Source organism: Abramis brama (genome assembly GCF_963993115.1).
Source record: "Abramis brama genome assembly, chromosome: 15".
Lineage (NCBI taxonomy): Eukaryota > Metazoa > Chordata > Actinopteri > Cypriniformes > Leuciscidae > Abramis > Abramis brama.
This window is the reverse complement of record NC_139977.1, coordinates 24824525-24846245: the sequence shown is the minus strand read 5'-3', so window position 1 is coordinate 24846245 and position 21721 is coordinate 24824525. Positions and strand designations below refer to the sequence as shown.

The window sequence follows — 21721 nt, the reverse complement described above, 5'->3', positions numbered from 1 at the left end:
GGCTTAATTATTTAACATACCTAAACCTACCCCTCACCGGAGGGAGACTTGTCTGGAATGTAATTGGGCTATCCCTGTACCAGCACAAGCACTAAAACCTACCATTTATAGGGGACATAATTAAATGAGAGAACATAGTACTGTGGGAACATAGGGCTGTGGGAACATATGGTGTGGGAACATACTGTAGGGCTATGGGAACATAGGGCCTAATTTTCAAAATTTTCAGTAAAGAAAAAAATTCTTAGAAATGTGGGAACATAGGGCCATGGGAACATAGGGCTGACCCCCATGTGGGACAGTTATCAGTTTACTGTTGTGATGTAAAACAGGTACTGCATTGATAAACACAATGCCATCTATTTCTAGAAACGAAACCTGTTCAGGCTACAGAATATCACATGATAAATATCTGACATTCCATTTAAATTAATTAATGATTATGACACATACATTTTAATTGTCCCAAATAAGCCAAGAATGTTCATGACAAGTGGAACATGTGTGAAGAGATGTCACCATCACGTGTTCAGCATTGTCCTTCAAATAGTTAATGGAAATACATAGATACAGATCTACGTGTCGTCAGCAGCAAGAGGTCACACGAGGTAATGTGTTACCGCTGGAGCTCTTTCATAAAGTGCTGTCACATTGAAAAGGAGGAAGGGGAGATGATTGCAACTCCTTCAACGGTCAATTTAAAGGGATAGTGCACCCAAAAATGAAAATTGTGAACCACTGACTCACCCTCATGTCGTTCCAAACTTGTATTGGAACAGTAATTTTGAAGAATGTTTGGACTGTTTTTATCCATACAATGAAAGTCAGTTTGGTTCGAGACAACACCGGACCCCATTGACCATTTTTCTAAAATGGATTTTTCTGTGTTTCACAGTAAAAGAAAGTCATACAGATTTGGAATGACTTGGGGGTGAGTAAATGGTTTGGAATTTTCATTTTTGGGTGCACTATCCCTTTAATTTTGTCAGAACCATACCGTGCCAATTTTCAAATCTCAGACAAGTAAAGGCATCTCAATCCACCTCCACCGCCCTGACCATCAGAGTTTCTGTTACTGAGCAATGAAGACAGGAATTCGAACCCTTAATGGGCAGACAGCATTAGTTCCTGGCAGCCAGCATAAGAGTCATTCAACATCTCTTTTATCTCTGTTGGCCTGTGGGTTAAGATGAGCACTGTTACCAGCACATCTGTCCCCGCTGCTGATTCAGACAGCCGGGCTGCTAAAAGGTCTCATAGAAAGGGGTCGTAGACTCGTAGGACAAGCTTGGGCATGTGAACTAACAAGCACTCAGACAGGAAAAGGCCTGCCGGGACACATACACCAAGAGCTCACACTTTCACCTCACGGCAGAACTTAATGACTCTGTGTGACCTGAACACAGGGGTGAGAGACAGAGAGATACTGTAGAAAGAAGTAGAGAGAATAACAGTCGGGTTCAAGAAATAAAAATACTATTCATGTTCTTCTTTTTTTTTTAATAATTTATAAACTGTTAAAGACAGACCTACTCTGAGCTATAACACGGTTGTAAATCAATGGTTTATGCTATATGGTATATTTATAATATATATAATAATGGTATATTTATTGTTTGGGTATTTTTTTTTGGGGGGGGGGGGGGTATTTTATATATTTTTTTAAAGATATTTGAATAAACTATTTCCATTTCACCAATACTATACTTGACCATTTGGTGCATACTATACTTTTATACGTCTATATAAGTTTTTTCAGGGTGTGTATTTCAGGTTACCAGCAGAATTCCTGATGAAAAACTACATTACCCATGATTATGTCATTTGCAATGCTTCATAGGATTGTAATTCTTTCCCTTCTTAAATTCGTAAATTCGTCTTTTTGCCTGATTTTCAAATACTTATTTTCTTCATAAGTTTGTAATGTTATGTTATAAGTTTGTAATGTTATGAAGTTTGAATGTTATGATATAGCTGGTTGGTTTGGTTCATTGCTTTCCCCCACGGGAAAAATACTTGCGAAACCAAGTCAGCTGAAAAAGAGGGAAGGCACTGTTGCATTTTTGTGGCGTTCTGCTGGGTAACCCCACCCACTGTGAAATCTTATTGGTCCAAAGCATCAAGCATCTTCTGATTGGCAGTGACCTTGTCATGTTGCACAGCAGTTTAATGCTCAATGCAGTCAGAAAGCTTGGAACTTGTCACATATTGTAACAAAATAGCTAAAGATTAGCTAGAGGGTCACGTAATTTAAATTTGTGGGGGAAAAGAAAACACCAGCCATTATTTTTTAGCAATAATAAAGTGTTGTTTCCATGCAGTCCTTCCATCACAGATAGTCCCAAACTTAAATCACTAGCAGAGAGCACTCTTAAAGCTTAATGATTGGCTAACACATAGACGTTTCTTTTTTTTTTTGAGTGTTGACCAAGCCTAAGGCTGTCACAGTCACAGACACAACATATTTTTCTCAAGACATCTATTTCACTGAAATCTCTCAGGTAGTAGGTACCAAAAATGGCTTTAAACTAGATCGAAGGCTTCATCTGGCAACATCAAATGTATCCTCTTAAGTACAGACATTTCCTACCATATACAGCCTCTACAGCTACACATTCACCTGAAATAATCAGTTTTTATCAGAAATAACAGAACACACATGCTCTTTAAACATTATCTCTACGCCAACAGATCGGTTATAATTATCATGCGGACTGTTCAAAGAAAACAAATGAAAGGTTTCCTGTTTAAAGGGATAACTCGTATCTAACATACCTACAGGGTTTTGTGATACCTGACACATTCAGACAGACAGGAAGAAAGCAGAAAGACACGTACTCAGAACAGGAAACCTTTCAGACTCAAGCAGTTGATCAAGCAATATGAATTTAAGAGGTAAACAATGAAGTCCTTCAAAGTGAGGAAATTTCTAGAAAAAAACAAAGCTGAAATTAAATGAGATGATGAATGGAAGTTGGTCTTACCTTTATCGGCCACAGACAGTGTGCTGCTCAAGTACTTCTCCTCAAGCATCCATGATGCATCATTCAGCTTGGACGAGATGCCACACGACCCCACACAGTTGACTTTGATGGCTGCAAGAGGCCAGAGACACAATTAAACTTTTGATAATCTCATTTAAGACAATTAGCTTACTTCAGGGGGGTGCTCAAAGTTCAACTTTGCTATTGTCATGACAGAGACTCACTTTATTTGATGAACAGACTGAATTTAGGCTTTTATTTCACTTATAAGCACTGATCAGCGAACATAAACAGAAACTCAACCGAACCTGCCTGACGCACGAGAACAAACCTCATTGGTTCTTGCGGAAGCTCAAACGTGATGCGTAACAGGAGAATGAACCTCATTGGTTCTCGCTCTTTGAGCAAGCATAGCCTTGCTCCGCCCTCCTGCGTACTTCCGCTCAATTTTATTTCCCTTCAGTACTACGTCTGGGATTGTGGTGTATTCTTTGGTTTTCTCCGATCATTTTTTTGGCGGTCCAATCAGCGAACAGAGGGAGTGGCTGAGAACGATGACGTTGAGATCGTGCGCTAGTTTGAGTTGTAGGGTTACGTCAAGATTGTTGTTGCGTAGAGTGTCAATGGAGGGACAGAAAGCTCTCAGATTTCATTTAAATATCTTCATTTGTGTTCCAATGATGAACAAAAGTCTTATGGTTTTGGGACAACATAAGCATGAGTAAATGATGACAGAATTTTATTTACTGTTATACTATGTTTTATATTTATTTAGAAGTACATATGCACAAATTTATTTTAAATGATCTGCGTGTGTATTCTATTCATTGTTTTGTTTTTTCTAAAAATATCAAACAATAAATACAAATAATAGTTTCATGTTAAAGAAGTATTGTTTATCAAAGAAAACCATAAAACCAATCCATATCTGACACACCTTGCTACACCCGTTCAACCTCTGATAAGGTTGTTTGCTGTTGGCAAAACTTCCTGCACACCCTCATAAAAAGACTTATTTTAAACCATTTAAGACAAAGAAATGACGTAAGGATGTAAATGACGTAAATCACTTTGGATTTTCCCAACAGATATAGTGTCATGTACTTGATGGCTAGATCAAAACAGATGAATGGAATGTTGAAATGTTGAATAGGAATGCCGATTGTTTTCCTTTTTTATTGAACAACCTGTCTAACTTCTACTGATCCACGGAACAGACATTCCATACGAAATAAACATTCACTCAGAAGGAAAAGCCCCTTTGTCTGTGTCGAGGAGAAACAGCCATCCTTATTTGCATTATAATTGCTTGATGGGATGCTAAGCTCTCCACACAGGCTTTAACACAGTGTACCCAGAAACATAAAGACACCTGAACGTACAAAACCCAGACAGACCAACGTCAGACAATTTAAAGACCAAATTTCAGGTTGAAATAAATCAGCCTGGAGGTCAAGGCCACAATTTACAGACAAAAGCATTTGCATCTGTATGGCTGTAGCGTTGGTGCTTTTGCCTTTGTTGTGTAACACGGTGTAGTGATTAATGTTTATTTTGTGTGACTTTGGGAAGTTTTTAGGTCAAAATGAATGCTCAGAAAAACATAAACACCTTACACTACCCTGTCACGCAATTCACAAATATACAGTGCGCTCAAATCTGAGCGAAAAGAGAGACAAACTGACTAAGCCATGTGACCACATGCTGATCTGATTATGTAATGGGTAAAGCCCAGGGAATCTCAATTGGATTGAATCAAAACAGCAGGGCAGAGCAAACGCCATCATTACAGCTTCATCATCACAACATAAAACTCAGTAAGAAAACTTCTCAAAACATTTAAACAACCCTCATGGTTTTCCACAAGCCTGCAGTATTAGTACATCAAATTTGCATAAAAAAAAAAAAAAAAAACCATACAGCAACACTGTGGAAAAAGACAAAGCAAGACTGATAGAGATAAAGAAGAATGTGAGAGATGGAAAAAACAGATTTCAGTGGCACTTCTTAGTAGGGTTGACTCAATACCACATTTACGCCTTTGGAACAACTGTAGCTCTGGGTCCTTATATTGATAAAAAAATAAAATAAAATACATTTGCTTAACAGAGATTTGTATATCATTTAACACGAAAATACTAAACCAATATTTGAAATACACATACAAATCTGTCATGTACAGGAAACCTAAAGGAACATGGTGATAATGTAATTTGAAATTGAAATTTTCTTTCTTTCTCCCACCTCGTTATTTCCATGACAAATGGTCATGACACATTTTTTTTGCAAGCGAACACAAAGTTTCACCACAACCCTTTTCCCCTTTTTTGGGGGAAAAGCGAAATGTTTTGTGAGAGAGCCCAAAAGGATTGAAATATATAATTTTTCCTTCCATTTGTGGTGTATTTCTTATTGAAACAAGAAGTTGGGGCAGAACACATTAAAGGGTTCATCCCTTTTTTAAACCACCAATAGCTTTTAGTTTACATCACAACTGTGAAGCATTAGCGGTATGCTATTGCTAGCCGACTAGAGATTATATTACATAGAGAGACTATTCAACATTCGATTGGAAATATTTTAATACACCCTTGAGTACAAGAGGAGTCATCAGTATTTCTAGTTCAGTCCCCCAGATGACAAATATTATTCATTTTAAATGCATATATCTGCTAAAAGCTAGTTTTGTCAATGTTTATATATACATTAGCATACAGTTTACCACAAAGCTAATGGACATGAACTGAAAACCACTCAGGGAAAGAGAGGCCACATTACACTCATCACAAATGAAACCGGGTATCTTTTTCTCAGAGAAAAAAAACGTCAGTTTGCATTTTCAGACAGAGGCAGAAGGGAGTTCAAATCAGGGCAGGCATAACACACGGCTGGGGAATGTTAAAGCCTGTTTGTGTGCGGCCGGCACAGGCTAAAGCAGCATCAGTTCAACACAGACATAAAACATTGGTGACAGATGGTAGCATATCACTGGACCGGGCAGGTGCCCTCGCTGGGACACTGGTATGAATGCCCCTTCCATCTCTAGCACAAATAAGACGACAAAATCCAAAGGAAAGAGGGTCCTCTGAGTATCAGACGATTCATGAACGAATAAATAGGCATTAAAGCACTGGTGCCATCTGCTGTGTGCCATCTGGGCACTTTTGCTGGCATGAGAAAACTTTATGCTTGCCGACTATATTTTACCACTATATACTAAAAAAAGCAGTAATGAAAATGAAAACACTATATTGTGGTGAAGAATAATAATTAAAATTTAGACTGATTCACTAATGATTCAATCAGACAGATTTGATTCACTGAAAGTACAGATTTGAAATAATGATTCATTCACAAATCACACATCTCTATGGCACATTTTATTTCTAGCAGAATAAATGTTAGAAAATAAAATGTAAAAATTATATTTATTAAATAAATGTATTTTAACATTTTTTCCAGACCTAGAAAATATTATTTAATTTTTTATTTATTTCCAGATGTTCCATGACCATGAAAAACCTTTAGCTAACATATTTAAACAAATAAATAATATATAAATTATAAAATAAGGAAATATAAAAAACAGAAAAATTTAAATATAATATATGATTGCATTTCCAGATGTTTTGACTTTTTTGAACCCCTGTAAAACTAAGTGATTCACTCCGTGACAAGCATTACTGTATCAGACATGACTTAAACACTCAAATATTACAGGAAGTAACAACCAAACACAGGATGTAAGACACTTTAATTCTGTTCGGAAGTGTAAAAAAGGTCATGCTGACAGTAAACATGGCCATTAAAATGAAAATAGTTCTTGCGCAACATAGTAAGGCCAGCTGGATTCATTATGGCTTCATACGAACAAAAGAGCAAGATGGAAATGAAGCTTTCATGAAATGGAAATAAGCCTAACAGCCACAGAGTGAGAATGTAGCATGTGTGTGTGTGTGTGGTTTATGTGTGCTGTTACTATTACAACATCTCATGTCATGTATTCAGTCTTCCATTAGATTCAACGGTTCAGCAAATGACATTTCACAAGGTTTCACATTGTCTTATTTTATGATCATAGATGACAAATTCTTCCAAACCTCTATATCTTCTGTGAAACACGAAAGGGGAAATTCTGAAGAATGTATTACATGGATTGGCACTGGAGATTTTAAGCTTCAGATAGGATGTAAATGCACAATAAAAGTGTAACAAAAGTAGCTCATATGACATGCTCTATATTGACATATGATAGCATTGAGTGAGAAACCAACCAAAATTGAAGCCATTATTCTCTGAAAAAGCTTTCCAAACATGAGAGTTTGGGAATGAATCTTTCTTATGAATCAGATCTTTTCAATGAATCAGTTGATCTGATTAGCAAAACCTGTCTGAATGATTCTTCATGAATCAGACAGCGACTCTTTCATTAAATTTCATTCATCTTATAAGTGGATGTCAAGAAGTGAATACTGACTCAAATTTCAAGTCTTCTTCTCAGTTAAATCTATTGTATGACTTAAGAAGGCTTATGAACCACTTCTATGATATTTGTACGTATGATGCTTTTGCATTGTTTTTGAAGCTCAAAAAAGGCATCAATTCCCATTCATTGCCACTGCATGGAAAAGAGCTGCCAAAACATTGAAGAAAATGTTTGTTTTTTTTACAGAGGAAAGAAGGTCATACGAGTTTGGGAAAACATGAGGGTGAGTAAATGATGACAGAAAATGCATTTCTGGATTAAATATTTCTTTTAAGCTGTACACTGTGTGCTGGGATCTGACTCAGAGTCAACAGGGGGACACGGTGGAGTTGGTCCAGGCCTCTTGGCAGCTTACATGGTTCAGCGCATGTGTCAGAGAAGCACCGCAGTGGGCGTTCAGAGCGTCTGCTGTGTTTAACGCAACCCTTCCACATGGGAAGACAGCATGGGCTGAACCTGCTTCCTAACACACGCAGCGTAAGCAACACTTCTGCCAGTCATCAGACGACTGTGAGAAACTCCGCACCCACTGATTATCAGCGAGTTTATATCTAATAATACTACATACCTATTTGTGAACCTCTTCAAAAACTCTTTTCTAAACACTAACCTGATTGAAACCAACAAAGAGAATTCTCCTAAAAATATATTAGATCTAACACAAAGGTTTATCTCTTTGCAATACGATACTGTCCAGTGCCGCCCATGTCCTTTGAGAATGTCCCTTCCCTAGGACAGGAATTTATGAGGTCTTTGTGACGTTACACAATTAGATATTGCTTAACTGGCTCTAAAAGCCATTCTCTGCAATGTTTTGGACCATAAAACCTCCTTTAAGAAACATCTAAAAGCTTATACTACAAGGCAGCTGTTTAATTGTTGCTTCCTTAATTTAAAGTTGGCATGAAAGTCTTGTTAAAGTTGCTAATGTATTTTCTTTCCTATTTTGGGATATATATCGATACATCCAAATGGCTTCTTAAACAAGAAAAAAAATGTAGGGCGGACTTGATTTTGTCCATCGGGTATTCATTCGATTGTTGGATCGTTGTGGTTTGATATTGCTGTGATGTCATGTGAATGGTGAGCCTTGCACCATGTCATCAGAGAGGAGAAGAGATGTCACTGCAAAAGTGAGGGGAAGTTATTTTGATGAAAGTTTACGAGGCACATGAATTTTAAAAAAATAATGATGTGCACAGATAAATCATTTATAATAAATACTGCAATATTCCATTAAAAAAAATCTAGAATTGTCCATTTTGATTTCATGGTGACTTTAACTTAAAACACTGATTACATTTCAGTATAAAACGAATATTTAACTTTTTTCCAGAAATGTAAAAACGTTGAGTGTTCTGTATAAAATAAAATAAAATAAAATAAAATAAAATAAAATAAAATAAAATAAAATAAAATAAAATAAAATAAAATAAAATAAAATAAAATAAAATAAAATAAAATAAAATAAAATAAAATAAAATAAAATAAAATAAAATAAAATAAAATAAAATAAAATAAAATAAAATAAAATAAATAAAATAAAATAAAATAAAATAAAATAAAATAAAATAAAATAAAATAAAATAAAATAAAATAAAATAAAATAAAATAAAATAAAATAAAATAAAATGCTTTAGTAACTGGCAGCTTTGTATCCAATCAGTAGGGGGGTTAAATCACTCGTTTTTAAACCGCAATACTTAAAAAGTAAAACGCATGCAAATGATACGTTTTCATGACTGCATAGCACAGCAACGTGACGTTGAGCAATAGTCCAAAATCTCTACCGGTTGACAAATTTCTACCGATTCTACCGATCATGTCTACCAGTATATCACCCACCCCTACCAATCAGTGATGTATTCTGAGACTCGTCAGAGAGAATTTGACCCTTTGACACCACAGAAATGAGTCAGTGAGTCAGACAATGAGTCAGCACGCATGAAGGGCCGCCTACACTGGCATAGAACCTGACAGCTGGGTTTGGGGAGAGACTGATATTTCCTTGTTTACTGTTGATCTGGATACAGTTCAGCTGGAGTGGACATACACAAAAGAGCTACAGTGTGTTTGACTAAGGTCAGGTTTTTCCTCTTGACAATCCACACAGAACTCCTTGATCCCTAGGCCAAAACACAAATGAGGACTGCATCACAGCGGACACAACGTCGATTTAAAATGGCCAAGAGCGTCATTAATGAGATTAATAGAACTGATTGAGAGAAGAAAATTCCAACAAAAGGGTTTCATTCAAACAGAATACAGCATGCTATGCTACAACAAGGATTGCACCTTCTCATTTTCAGTATTTTCTAAAATGTTTAAAATAAAATAAAAAACACAAGAAACTTGAACACACAAAAGACCAAAAAAAAAAACAAGAAAAAAAAGAGAGCAGCCAAAACTAAAGGGGTAAGGGAAGTAAAAAAGTGAACAAAGCACATAAAGTGTGAACAGACGAGTCTGGGCAATCTGCTCATCGTTCACACCTTACAAAATTCAAAAATGACAAAACATTTGTATCTCCAGTGTTTAGGAAATGTGCTTATTTTGTCAGGGTTTTTCAATTATCTGCAGATAAACATGCCTAGTTGAACACAGTTAAAGGGATACTTCACCCCCCCAAAAATGAAAATTGTCATCATTTGCTCACCCTCGGGTTTCTTTCTTCTGTTGAGCTCAGGGGAGGATGTTTTGAGGAATGTCAGTAGCCAGACCCCATTGGACCCCATTGACTTCCATTGTATTTATTTTTTTTTCTTCTATGAAAGTCAGTGAGGACCAGCAACTGTCTGGTTGCTGGCGTTCTTCGGAACGTCTTCTTTTGTGTTCGGCAGGGGAGGGAGGCCTGAGGCTGAGTAAATGATGACAACATTTTTGGGTGAACTAATAAAGTTGTTAGTTGTGATGACGATGTTGTGGAAGTTTTTAAATGCTCACATACATTCAACTTATTTGAATGATAAGTTTTTGGCAATTGAATGGAAAACAACTCAATATTGAATAGTCTTTAGGAAATGTGAGTGGTGCTTGCTGTGACATTGAACCATTTGAGGCATTAAATGCATTTTTCTCCAACAAAAAAGCACGAGTGACACTATTTTCTCCTAAATTTTGGTTTTGTCTCCAAAATTGGCACCAGTAATGTCCAGACCCGACTCTACAACCGTCCCACTGCTTCTCATCGCATTAAAAAAACAAAAAACAAAACAGAAGACAGCATCATGTGACTATGACGGTGTGATGCAGTCAACAGAAGAAATAATATAACCCTTCAAATGTCTGTTTGAGATCAGACTCCGTAATTGTTTGGTTTCAACCAACAGCTGGAAGCAATGAACTGGTTTATTTCACCAGAGAATGTGTGCCACTGACACACTGACTACATCACCACCGCACAACACAATGGATGACTTTATAGAAAACATTATGCGCCTCACAATGACACAAAGTTTAACCACAGATGGATGAAACTTTCTGCCTTCTTCCCATCTAAATCATGATAGAAGTGCAACACACTAGACATTATAGAAGGAAATGAATGAGAAGTATACTTCAGTGATTTTGAACAACATGAGGATGTATAAATGATGACACAATATATGTTCATTATGTCGGCTTAACTGAATACACGATGTTTACTAACCACATAACTTGTATTATCTTATATATTACAGCCATATGGACATTAATTTGTCCATTCATTTCTGACTGATGACAGAATAATTCCTGATTGCAACATTTAAACATGAATTTTCATGAAACAATATGTATTGTGAAAACCACTATACAATTAAACTTCAATTGAATTGAACTAAAAAGTAACATAGGCAGATACAACTAACTGAATAGCGAGGCTGCAGTCTCACTTTACATTTCATCATCGACTAAGGAACTCCATTATCCTCGATGCTCGGGGTAACTCAACTCCCATGTCCTCATTAAAACTTCTAGAGCAATTAGACGCTCTTGCTTTCCCTCTTCCCTCTCACCTCGATCATGACCCCGTCACGACTCTTTTTATGAGCTTATTACAGCATTGAATCCACTGGCACCACAGATCACACAGCACAAGAGACTATAATACATCTGCCATTTACATCATTGGTCAGACCTTCAGCTGCATAGTAAGGAATGAAAGTGAGAGCAGTATGGTTTGCAGACAATATATTTATGAAGAGACTCTCATCCAAAACAAGAATCCCACAGGATTGCTTTATGGACGTGATATGTAAATATTTGCATTCTTTAAAATATATTTCAATTTTTTAAACATTTATATTTAAACCTAAATTATATTTAAACTTAAATTTTTATATATATATATTTCCTGATTTAATGGATATAGAAATTTTTTTTTTCTGTTCTCAGCTTCTTTTTTTTTAAATTAAGTTTTAGTTGTTGTTTTATATTAGCTTTTGCTTTCTTTTGTCTAAATATGCATTACATTTCAGTTTTTAATTTATTTATTATTATTTATTTAGTTCTGTCTGTCTGTCTATCTGTTTGTCTATCTATCTATCTATCTATGTCTGTCTATATATCTATCCGTCTGTCTGTCTGTCTGTCTGTCTATCGTTCATTTAGTCTATCTAAATTCAAATTCAAAATTGCTTTATTGGCATGACTGTACATAATACAATATTGCTAAAGCTTGGAATACATCGAATAATAATAAAGACATCGAAATAATAAAATATTCTAACATAACAAATTTAAATGTACAAATTAAATTAATTGTACTAATTAACAGTGTAACAAATTAGAATATGTGTGAACATTTGATAACACAGTGTTTTAACACACACACACACACACACACACACATTACTGAGGGTCACTGTGGTGAACAGTTGGGAAACATACTGAGGTCAGACACAATACACACATTACACACACACATTCACCTGCTGTCTCTCAGGCTGTGGCACATCCACGCTTATCTGGCAGCCAGTCCCTCTCCTAATATTATCTTTATACGTTCTATTTCAGTCATGACTGTAAAGTTCTTTATTAAGTTAGTGAATTTGTTTAAGTAGAGGTCTCTGAACTGTATTTGTGACAGTGAAGGAGGAAGTACTTCTCTGTCTCGATCTCTCCCGTCCTACAGTGAACACACACCCTTTGCTCTCGGGGTAACCAGCTCTTTCTATGTCTCGGTCTCGATGGCTAGACTGTGTTCACTGAGCCTGTACTTGCTCAGGATCCGTCTCTGCTTTGTGTCTCTCACACTCTGGAGATATTCTTCCAATTCATAATTTGATTTCAGAGTTCGATAGAATTGTAATTTACTTTGTGTTTTAGTTTCCTGATCCCAATGTTCCAAATATGTATTTTTAGGCTGTTTGATCATTTGGTTTATTTTGATGTTTGGGTGAGAAGCAGTGCTGGTCTGAGACTGGTTAGTGTTAGTAGAGTTAGTCAAGTTAGCACCAGCTGACTGGGGGGACTTTTTTCAGGGTTCAGTTCTTGGGTTGGTAATGCTTTAAAATGTAGCGATTCTGTGGGACTTGATTTTAGATGCATCCAAAATTTGAGGGATCTTTTTTGCATATTAGCAATCAATGGGAATCCGCCTAATTTTGCCCAAAATGCATTTTTGGGTGTTTTCCTTTGTAGTTTTAGAATAATTTTGCAGAATTCTGTTTGTAGGGCTTCTGTTGGATGTCCGTCACATCTAGTGTAGCTCTGATCACTGAGTGGACCCCAAACCTCACTTCCATACAGCACATCTATCTATCTATCTATCTATCTATCTATCTATCTATCTATCTATCTATCTGTCTATCTTATGAATAAGGAGCTTATCCAAGTGTATTACGCAACATGCTGTGACCATTCAGCCCTTATTCTACTCATTCTTCTCACACGCTACCTCATCTCACTCTCCTCAAACATTCCCAGCAATTACAGCGCAGGCCCATCCTGTCCCATGATCCTCTGCTCAACCACGTGTCATGCATCTCCCTCAAGCTTTATTGACCTCAACAAAACAAAAGCAGTCTCTCAGTCGGCACAGAAAAAGTCAGTGAATTGGTGTTCACAAAAAAGATTGTTAACTTACTTTCTTTTCTACTAATTTACTTTCAATGAAGCATCACCACATGTTGAATGAGGCTGTGTAAAGCACAAAGGGGGAAATATAAAGACTAAAGATTTTTTTAGGGAAGTCTTGCACACATGAAACCATGTCAATGTGAAAGAAAAAGGAAGGCTACACTCACCCACAAGCCCTCATGAGTAAATGCTCAGCCGCCGCCAAGCTTAAGAAAATTATTTAACATACCATTTGGCCAGACAACGCAAATGTCAGACCGAAAAGACATTGCAGAATGATGCATCAGCAGTGAGTGTCCATGAAATAGCCTTTCCTAACAAGAAAATTAATTTGTTGCATACCACATAGATGAAAATTTGACATTAACATGAGAATTTATGAGCGAGCTCTAAATCACAGAGAGCCGGCCGCACATTCAGAGGGAGATTTACACCAGGAATGGTAACAACACATCTGCTTTGATAGGGAACAGGCAGATTAATGCAAGCAAACTGAGAATTTCAACTGAGACAGGTCACCTTGGTTTTAATGATGTCCATCCTTCTCCCTATATTTATGGATGGTTTTGCTAAGGAAAAAACTGTTTTTCAGAGAACATCCCAAACAGAACTGGAATATGAGCTGTTGGTGGATTAATTTATTGTACAATATTGAGAAAAATGATTTATCATGCTTTTGTTTACTTGCTGTGGGATTGCATCATTAGGATTACGGTTAAAGCTTGTGGAGACTATTTTGCATCATAATCACTCAAAACGCTGCATCTCTTAATTCTTAAGAGATAATTCTTATGTTATGCTACAGGTTATGCAACACAGAACAAGAATGTTAATTATGCTACATGTAATACATACTAATATATAGTATGTATTACATATACATATATATATATATATATATACATATACACATATATATATATATATATATATATATATATATATATATATATATACACACAGTGCAATGCATAAGTTAATACACCCATGCTAAAGTTGACTAAAAAGAGGAATAAAAAATCATATTTTGGAAATTGAACTTAATGCCTTAATTTAAAAAATTAGGAAATATCCAACCTTTTAGGACACCAATTTTCTTTGTGAATGAATAATGTATCGTAAATAAATAAATGTTCTTCCTTAAAATACATGGTGCATAAGTGTGTACACCCCTATGTTAAATTCCCATAGAGGCAGGCAGATTTTTATTTTTAAGTATTTTTTAGGATACTATGCATCCTGATAAAGTTCCCTTGGCCTTTGGAATTAAAATAGCCCCACATCATCACATAGCCTTCACCATACCTAGAGATTGGCATGGGGTACTTTCCATAAGATCATCTCTCAATGCAAATCAAACTAGCTTTTAGGCTAACTGAAATAAAACCATGCCAATCTCTAGGTATGGTGAATGCTATGTGATGATGTGGGGCTATTTTAATTCCAAAGGCCAAGGGAACTTTATCAGGATGCATAGTATCCTAAAAATTAATTTAAAAAAAAATACTTAAAAATAAAAATCTGCCTGCCTCTATGGGAATTTAACATAGGGGTGTACACACTTATGCACCATGTATTTTAAGGAAGAACATTTATTTATTTACGATACATTATTCATTCACAAAGAAAATTGGTGTCCTAAAAGGTTGGATTTTTCCTAATTTTTTAAATTAAGGCATTAAGTTCAATTTCCAAAATATGATTTTTTATTCCTCTTTTTAGTCAACTTTAGCATGGGTGTATTCACTTATGCATTGCACTGTATATATATAAAATAGTGGCCAAAAGTGTTGTCCGACCTAAAAAAAAAACATCTTTACCCTTTTTTAAATTATTATAAAACATTTGTTAAAGCTTTTGTAAGCATATTGTGTAGTTGTGCTTGGAGTCAATTGTTTTATTTGTGATAACACAATGAAACGTCAACTTGTGCGGACATAATTTTTATAAATAAATATAAAATATTTCCCTCATATTTTGATTGCATTAATATCTTCTTATATTTGAAACATATTTATAGATGTATAAAATTTAAAATGTAAATTTAAACAATAATACCAATAATGATATGAACTTATTTAAATATTTCAATATACATATGAAACAGTTACAATGCAACAACTATGATGCAAAGCAGCAGCAAACACTTTCCACACAATACTGCGGCAGTACCATGGTGCAATAATGGCATCAGATACTATAATACCATAGTACCAAACTTTGAAATATATACCATGGTACAGAATGATTACCATATACAGTTTCATGGTATTTACATAGTTTCTCATTTAAAAAAGCAGAAAGATTTTCAATCGGATAGTAAATGCTGTCTGGAATCTGATCTTGCGTGATTTACTGAAACATTCGTCAAGGTCACGACGGCCTGTTCAAGTAGACATACAAAGAGAGGAAGTGCACTCCTTCCTTGAGCTTCTAATGAACTACAATGAATACAGAGAAAAACAGGCCTAATGTGTCAAGCAATTTCTGTGAAATATCAACCATCAATGTCTGATATTTTGCAACATTATACATTCCTGAATGTAATGGAAAATAGATGTTTTAGCAGAAAACAGAATTTGTATTTGGTCCTGTAGTGCTCTTAAAGTCCCGTGATCACTATGAAAGATCACTTTGAAAAAAAAAAAGTGTATTAACTTGCACAGATGAATTGTTCACCACAAGACACCTTTACATGTATGAAGGCATATTTAAGTACTCATTATATAATGAAAACCCTGAGTGTTCACCTGCATTTAGAGGAGGAGAAAAGAGCCTTTCCGGGTGGCGTGATGGAAGATCTGTAATTAAATTCTCAATGACACAGATGAATCGGGCCCTCTCTTTACTTTACAATATCCTCAGGGCTGGGAGGACTGGTGGCATTCCTTAACTACCTGATTTAATTAATGACAGTGTTTTGGAGCACATGGTGAGTTGAGATGGGTGTTTCAGATAAGTATGCACTGGTCAGTATTGGATATTTAATTGTGCATTTTCATTTCATAGATTACATTTTCCATCATCTAACATTAACTTGAAGTTAATCTTTAAAAATCTTAAAATCTTAAATCTTAAAAACAACGTATTATTTCCATGTTTTTTTTGCCACAAATTTACATTTTTGCTATGTACGGAAAGCACATACTCTTTCCCCCTCTCTTTTCGCAATTAGAGATGCTGCTGCTGAACACTGTTGAGACACACAGACTCAGGTAATTCATACATGTTTGATCTCTCTTTCTCTTTCTCTCTCTCTAATAACTGCATTATTATGCCATTAAAGGGGTGGTATAATGCCCTTTTCAGATATTATTTATGCTCAAACAGCAACATTACACACTAACTAAAGTTAGAAAAGTGAAATCATATTCAACAACCCCTTTAATGGCTCAAGCCTTTGTTACTGCTCTAAATGTTTTGGAATTAGCAACGGACCTACACACAAGTCCTACACACAAGAGTGTTTTAAGGACAAAAACCTGAAAAATGTCTTGAAATACAACATGGTGACCGTGGGGAATAATTGACTCGGGTCTGTTGAATTATTAGAAAATAATGCCCATCCGCTTCACCTCGTGGCCGCGATACCACCTTGGGTGTGCATTCTTTTCTAATAATTCAATGGCCCGTCATCAATTATTCCTTACTTTATTTACACAAAACAGTATAGCAAAAAATTTAATAGCTATTGGCTATTTATTGAAATAGTAATCAACAGAATTTTAATACTGATGCAATTTAATATTGATTGCTTCCAAAAATGGAAGTCTATACTTGCAGCTACCCGAGTAAAATAAAATTATTCCTTTGTGTAAAATATTATTTTAAACAATTGAGTTTTATGATATTTACTGTGTTAAAAGAAAGAGATTTACTTGACTTACTATTAAAAATTAACATACAAATAATAGGCCTACACTTTGAACTCGACTTTTCCACAGGATCTTAAACTAAACTCACTTGATCTAATCATTAACTTGAATAATTAAACTGCACTAAAACATGCGCTGTCCTCTCAAGACCATGGGCCTCTCAAGCGCCCATACAATCAATCCAGCTCCCTCTGTTAGGAAGGTAAAGGCATCTTTGTCCTCTGAAAGAGTGTGAATGAGAGAGGGCACCTGATCACAAAGGACATCTGGGCTGGGAAACCCCATACGTCTCATGGGATCAGTAGTTCTGAATGCCGGTGGCCTAGCAACCACATTCCGATAAGATATCCCCGGAAACGGCCATAAACCTGCTGCCAGGTGAAGGCTAACCTCATCTCTGCCTCAATAAAACACTCTCAATCCAATACACACACTTATAAACAAACAAATCACAGAGGAAATTCCAAAGTCCACCACAAAGGCATTTGATTCCCAAGTAAATGAGGGCTCTGACTGGACTTTTGAGTGCTGTTCAAGAATATTTGAGAAGCGGAAAATTCCTAACGCTGTTTGTGAGGAATGCGTTACATTCTAGCCTCCACGCAAGGTCATTATTCCACTGTGAATCAGAATGTGTCAAGTGTGGCCACTTTCTACTTACAGTTAGCCGAGTTGAGGACTATTCAGACAAACAAAAGAGAACAAAGAAAGGTCATTAGGGTTAAGCATGAAATTTCCGAGAGGTTTTACTGAAAAGGATGTGGAAACCTTTTTTACCTTTGTCCTGGAGCACTACAGAGACATAATATACAATAAAGGGATAGCTATGACTTCCTTTCTTCCATGGAATACAAAAGAAGATATTTTGTGTGCGTTTTTTTTTTTTTTTCCATACAATAAAAAATCAATGGGATACAAAGTTGACCCCATTGACTTTCATTATTTAGACAAAAACAATCAAAACATTCTTTAAAATATCTTTGTGTTCCACAGAAAAAAGTCATACAGGTTTTGAGGGTGAGTAAGGCTACGTTCACACTGCAGGCTGAAACAACCCAATTCCGATTTTTTTGCCCCTATGCGACCTGTATCTGATCTTTTCATGACAGTCTGAACGACACAGATCCGATCTTTTCAAATGCGACCCAGGCCACTTGGGTATCTGGTCCCAAATCCGATACATATCCGATCTTTTGAAATGCGACTTCAGTCTGAACGGCCAGGTCGCATGTATCCGACCCGCACGTCATTGATACGCGAAAAACGTCATAATTCTGCGTTGAAGTAGTCGTCGGTTTGAAAACGGACTGCATATTCGTCGAGCTGAGGTAAATCTGCCGAACGGGTCGACCTCGACGAGCCCGTTAATTAAAAAAATAAATAAAAGCCCACGGCCACCATCATTATATATGACTAACGTTATGTTAACTTATTTATGCTGATATTAGATAGGTCAGCGGCTGCTGTCTGGCTCTTGTGTAACGGTCGCTGCGCGCGCTCGTGTGTGTGTGTGTGAGAATCACAGTTAGTTGAAGTTTAGCTACTTCCGCAAACAACAAGTGACGTCGTTGACCGTTGAGTACTCTTCTGCGCATGCGGGTCACTTCTGGGTCATTTCACGTTCACACAGGAGATCACAAAAGGTCGCATTTAATTGGAAATGTGAACGGCCTTGCAAAAAAATCAAATTTTTTCAAAAAATCGGAATTGAGCATTAAGCCCTAATGATGACAATTTTCATTTCTGGGTGAACTGTCCCTTTAAAAGAATATGTATGCACAAGACTGAATTTAAATTTTGAAATAAAAATATAAGGAACTAAGGAACAGAAGGAACTACGACAGAAAAAGGGACAGTGAGAGATCTGTAGGCTTTTGTTCTCACATGCGATCAGTTTCTTGAAATATTCCCGTTATGAAACAGAAGGCTTTGTTGGTTCCCTTTGAGACTAATAAGACAATGTGAGCGCTCTAAAAATTCACCAGATGTACCGTGCGTGTGTCCTACATTACTCATTATTGCTTGAGAATGAGCTGCAAGCGTACACTTAAAAACAGTCATTAAAGGAGTTGAGAGCGCCATTAGTCGCAAACATAAAAGTCCTCAGCTTCGTTTCAAACGCTACAGCTGCATCCCTCATTCAGCAAGACAGTGTGGACAAATCTGTCTTATCAAAATCCCAAAAATAGACATCTTCTTCACCCTTCCTTACTCTGACAGCCTGGAGAGAAAGAGAAAGAAACGGGAAGAGACGCATAAAGAGAATGAGAGAACGCATTTCTCCTGGCACGTGATGCTGTGACCAAAAAAAAAAGAGCCCCATCGAGGGCAGCTGGCATGGTAGAACCGCTGGAAGGCGAAAACAGGAAAAAGCAAGGTAAGAGGTGCCAACATGGGTGCTGTTGGCATCAGAGAGACAACTAAAGTGCCAATATAGATATCTCACTATAACAAACACTGAAAGGTCTAACAAACCTTGAGGCTAAACATTCACAAGAAACATCTTTAGTGACAAACAAGCTTTTATTCTTCACACACTTGATGCAAAGGAATATTCCAGGTTCAGTGCAAGTTAAGCTCAATCGTACAGAGCCCCGCACTTGATATGTGGAGGGCAAAATCATATATATCATTGGCCACAAATTAAGAATTTGTATTTATTCCCTCATTTTACTAAATTGTGCACACAAAATATAATAATTCATTCCCTCGATTTAGTAAATGGTGGCCACATTGTATTAATTCGGTCTCTCGTTTTTATTTAACTAAACGAGGGAACAATTTAGTAAAACGATTTGTTAATTCATGGCCACGATTATACATATTTTTTCCTGCATGTCATGCACGGGGCACCGTACAATCAACAGCATTTGTTTTTAAAGAACATAATGCCACAAATTCTGTCAATTGAACCCAGAATATTCCATAAAAAAGAGAGAAATTTAATTATTCCCATCCATGACTGCAAAGTGTTAATTAAAAGGAATAGTTCTAATTTGAAAAACATCCCCCAAGTCTAGACACATTAGGGGTTTGATGACCCTGAGCATATTCTTACTATGAGTGTACATTTGCTATTTGCAGCAAGCAGAAGTGGTCATGGAGTTCTTGTGAACTCTGTGTTAACCTATATACCTAGTTTATACCCTTGAATGAACACAGAAAAGGAGTCAACAAGGGCCTTGTTTTGAATAGAAATGAAGCTGAAATTAACTGGTTATGAGGTTGAATTTATGTCACATCAAGATGTTTCAGGACAGGTTTGAGCTCAACGATGGTAAAACCGGGCAATTTGTTCTCATATTGGAATATACATATGTACCGTGCGTGTGTCCTACATTACTCATTATTGCTTGAGAATGAGCTGCAAGCGTACACTTAAAAACAGTCATTAAAGGAGTTGAGAGCGCCATTAGTCGCAAACATAAAAGTCCTCAGCTTCGTTTCAAACGCTACAGCTGCATCCCTCATTCAGCAAGACAGTGTGGACAAATCTGTCTTATCAAAATCCCAAAAATAGACATCTTCTTAGGAAGGGGTTTGATGACCCTGAGCATATTCTTACTATGAGTGTACATTTGCTATTTGCAGCAAGCAGAAGTGGTCATGGAGTTCTTGTGAACTCTGTGTTAACCTATATACCTAGTTTATACCCTTGAATGAACACAGAAAAGGAGTCAACAAGGGCCTTGTTTTGAATAGAAATGAAGCTGAAATTAACTGGTTATGAGGTTGAATTTATGTCACATCAAGATGTTTCAGGACAGGTTTGAGCTCAACGATGGTAAAACCGGGCAATTTGTTCTCATATTGGAATATACATAAACATGAATGAGATTTGAGAACTATGGTGAAGGGTAAGATTTTTAGCAATTAAAATGGCGTAAATTGTGTGGCTTCAGAAGGCTTGGAATATAGCGCAAAAGTCATCAGACTACTTTAATGGTTCTCTTTGGAGCTTGACTTCTCCAAAATAGCTTTAAATTTACAAATGAAAGCTAGTTTGTCCACTAAACTTCCATTTGAAGCTAAACATTCAGGTTTTGTCCTTAGAAGGACCTTAGATAAACGCTCTGACCTGCTCTAAACTCATCCTGTATACTTAGGAACAGTAAGGAGGTGAATACTCAAAAAACACCTTCCTTCCTCCAAAATAAAAGTTGTTGTTGTTGATGTTTGAGGCCTGCGATTCCCATTATGAAAGGGACAAACAGCTGCTGGCTTAACTTAATATTTGTGTTCAATAGTGGCAAATATTTAAACACAAACAAGGGTGTACTGCCTGTTAATGTGACAAATGCACTGTTATAATAAGA

General features: G+C 36.4%; 1 protein-coding gene across 2 annotated transcripts in view; it reads right to left on the bottom strand.

Moving 5' to 3' along the window:
* Positions 1 to 21721, bottom strand: part of arrdc1b (arrestin domain containing 1b) — a 39845-nt gene that overhangs the window by 10632 nt on the left and 7492 nt on the right. For both annotated transcript variants that reach the window (XM_084137577.1, XM_084137578.1), the window contains exon 2: positions 2985 to 3095. In XM_084137577.1, coding sequence (XP_083993703.1) covers positions 2985 to 3095 — 111 coding nt within the window. The remainder of the gene's footprint in view (positions 1 to 2984; positions 3096 to 21721) is intronic.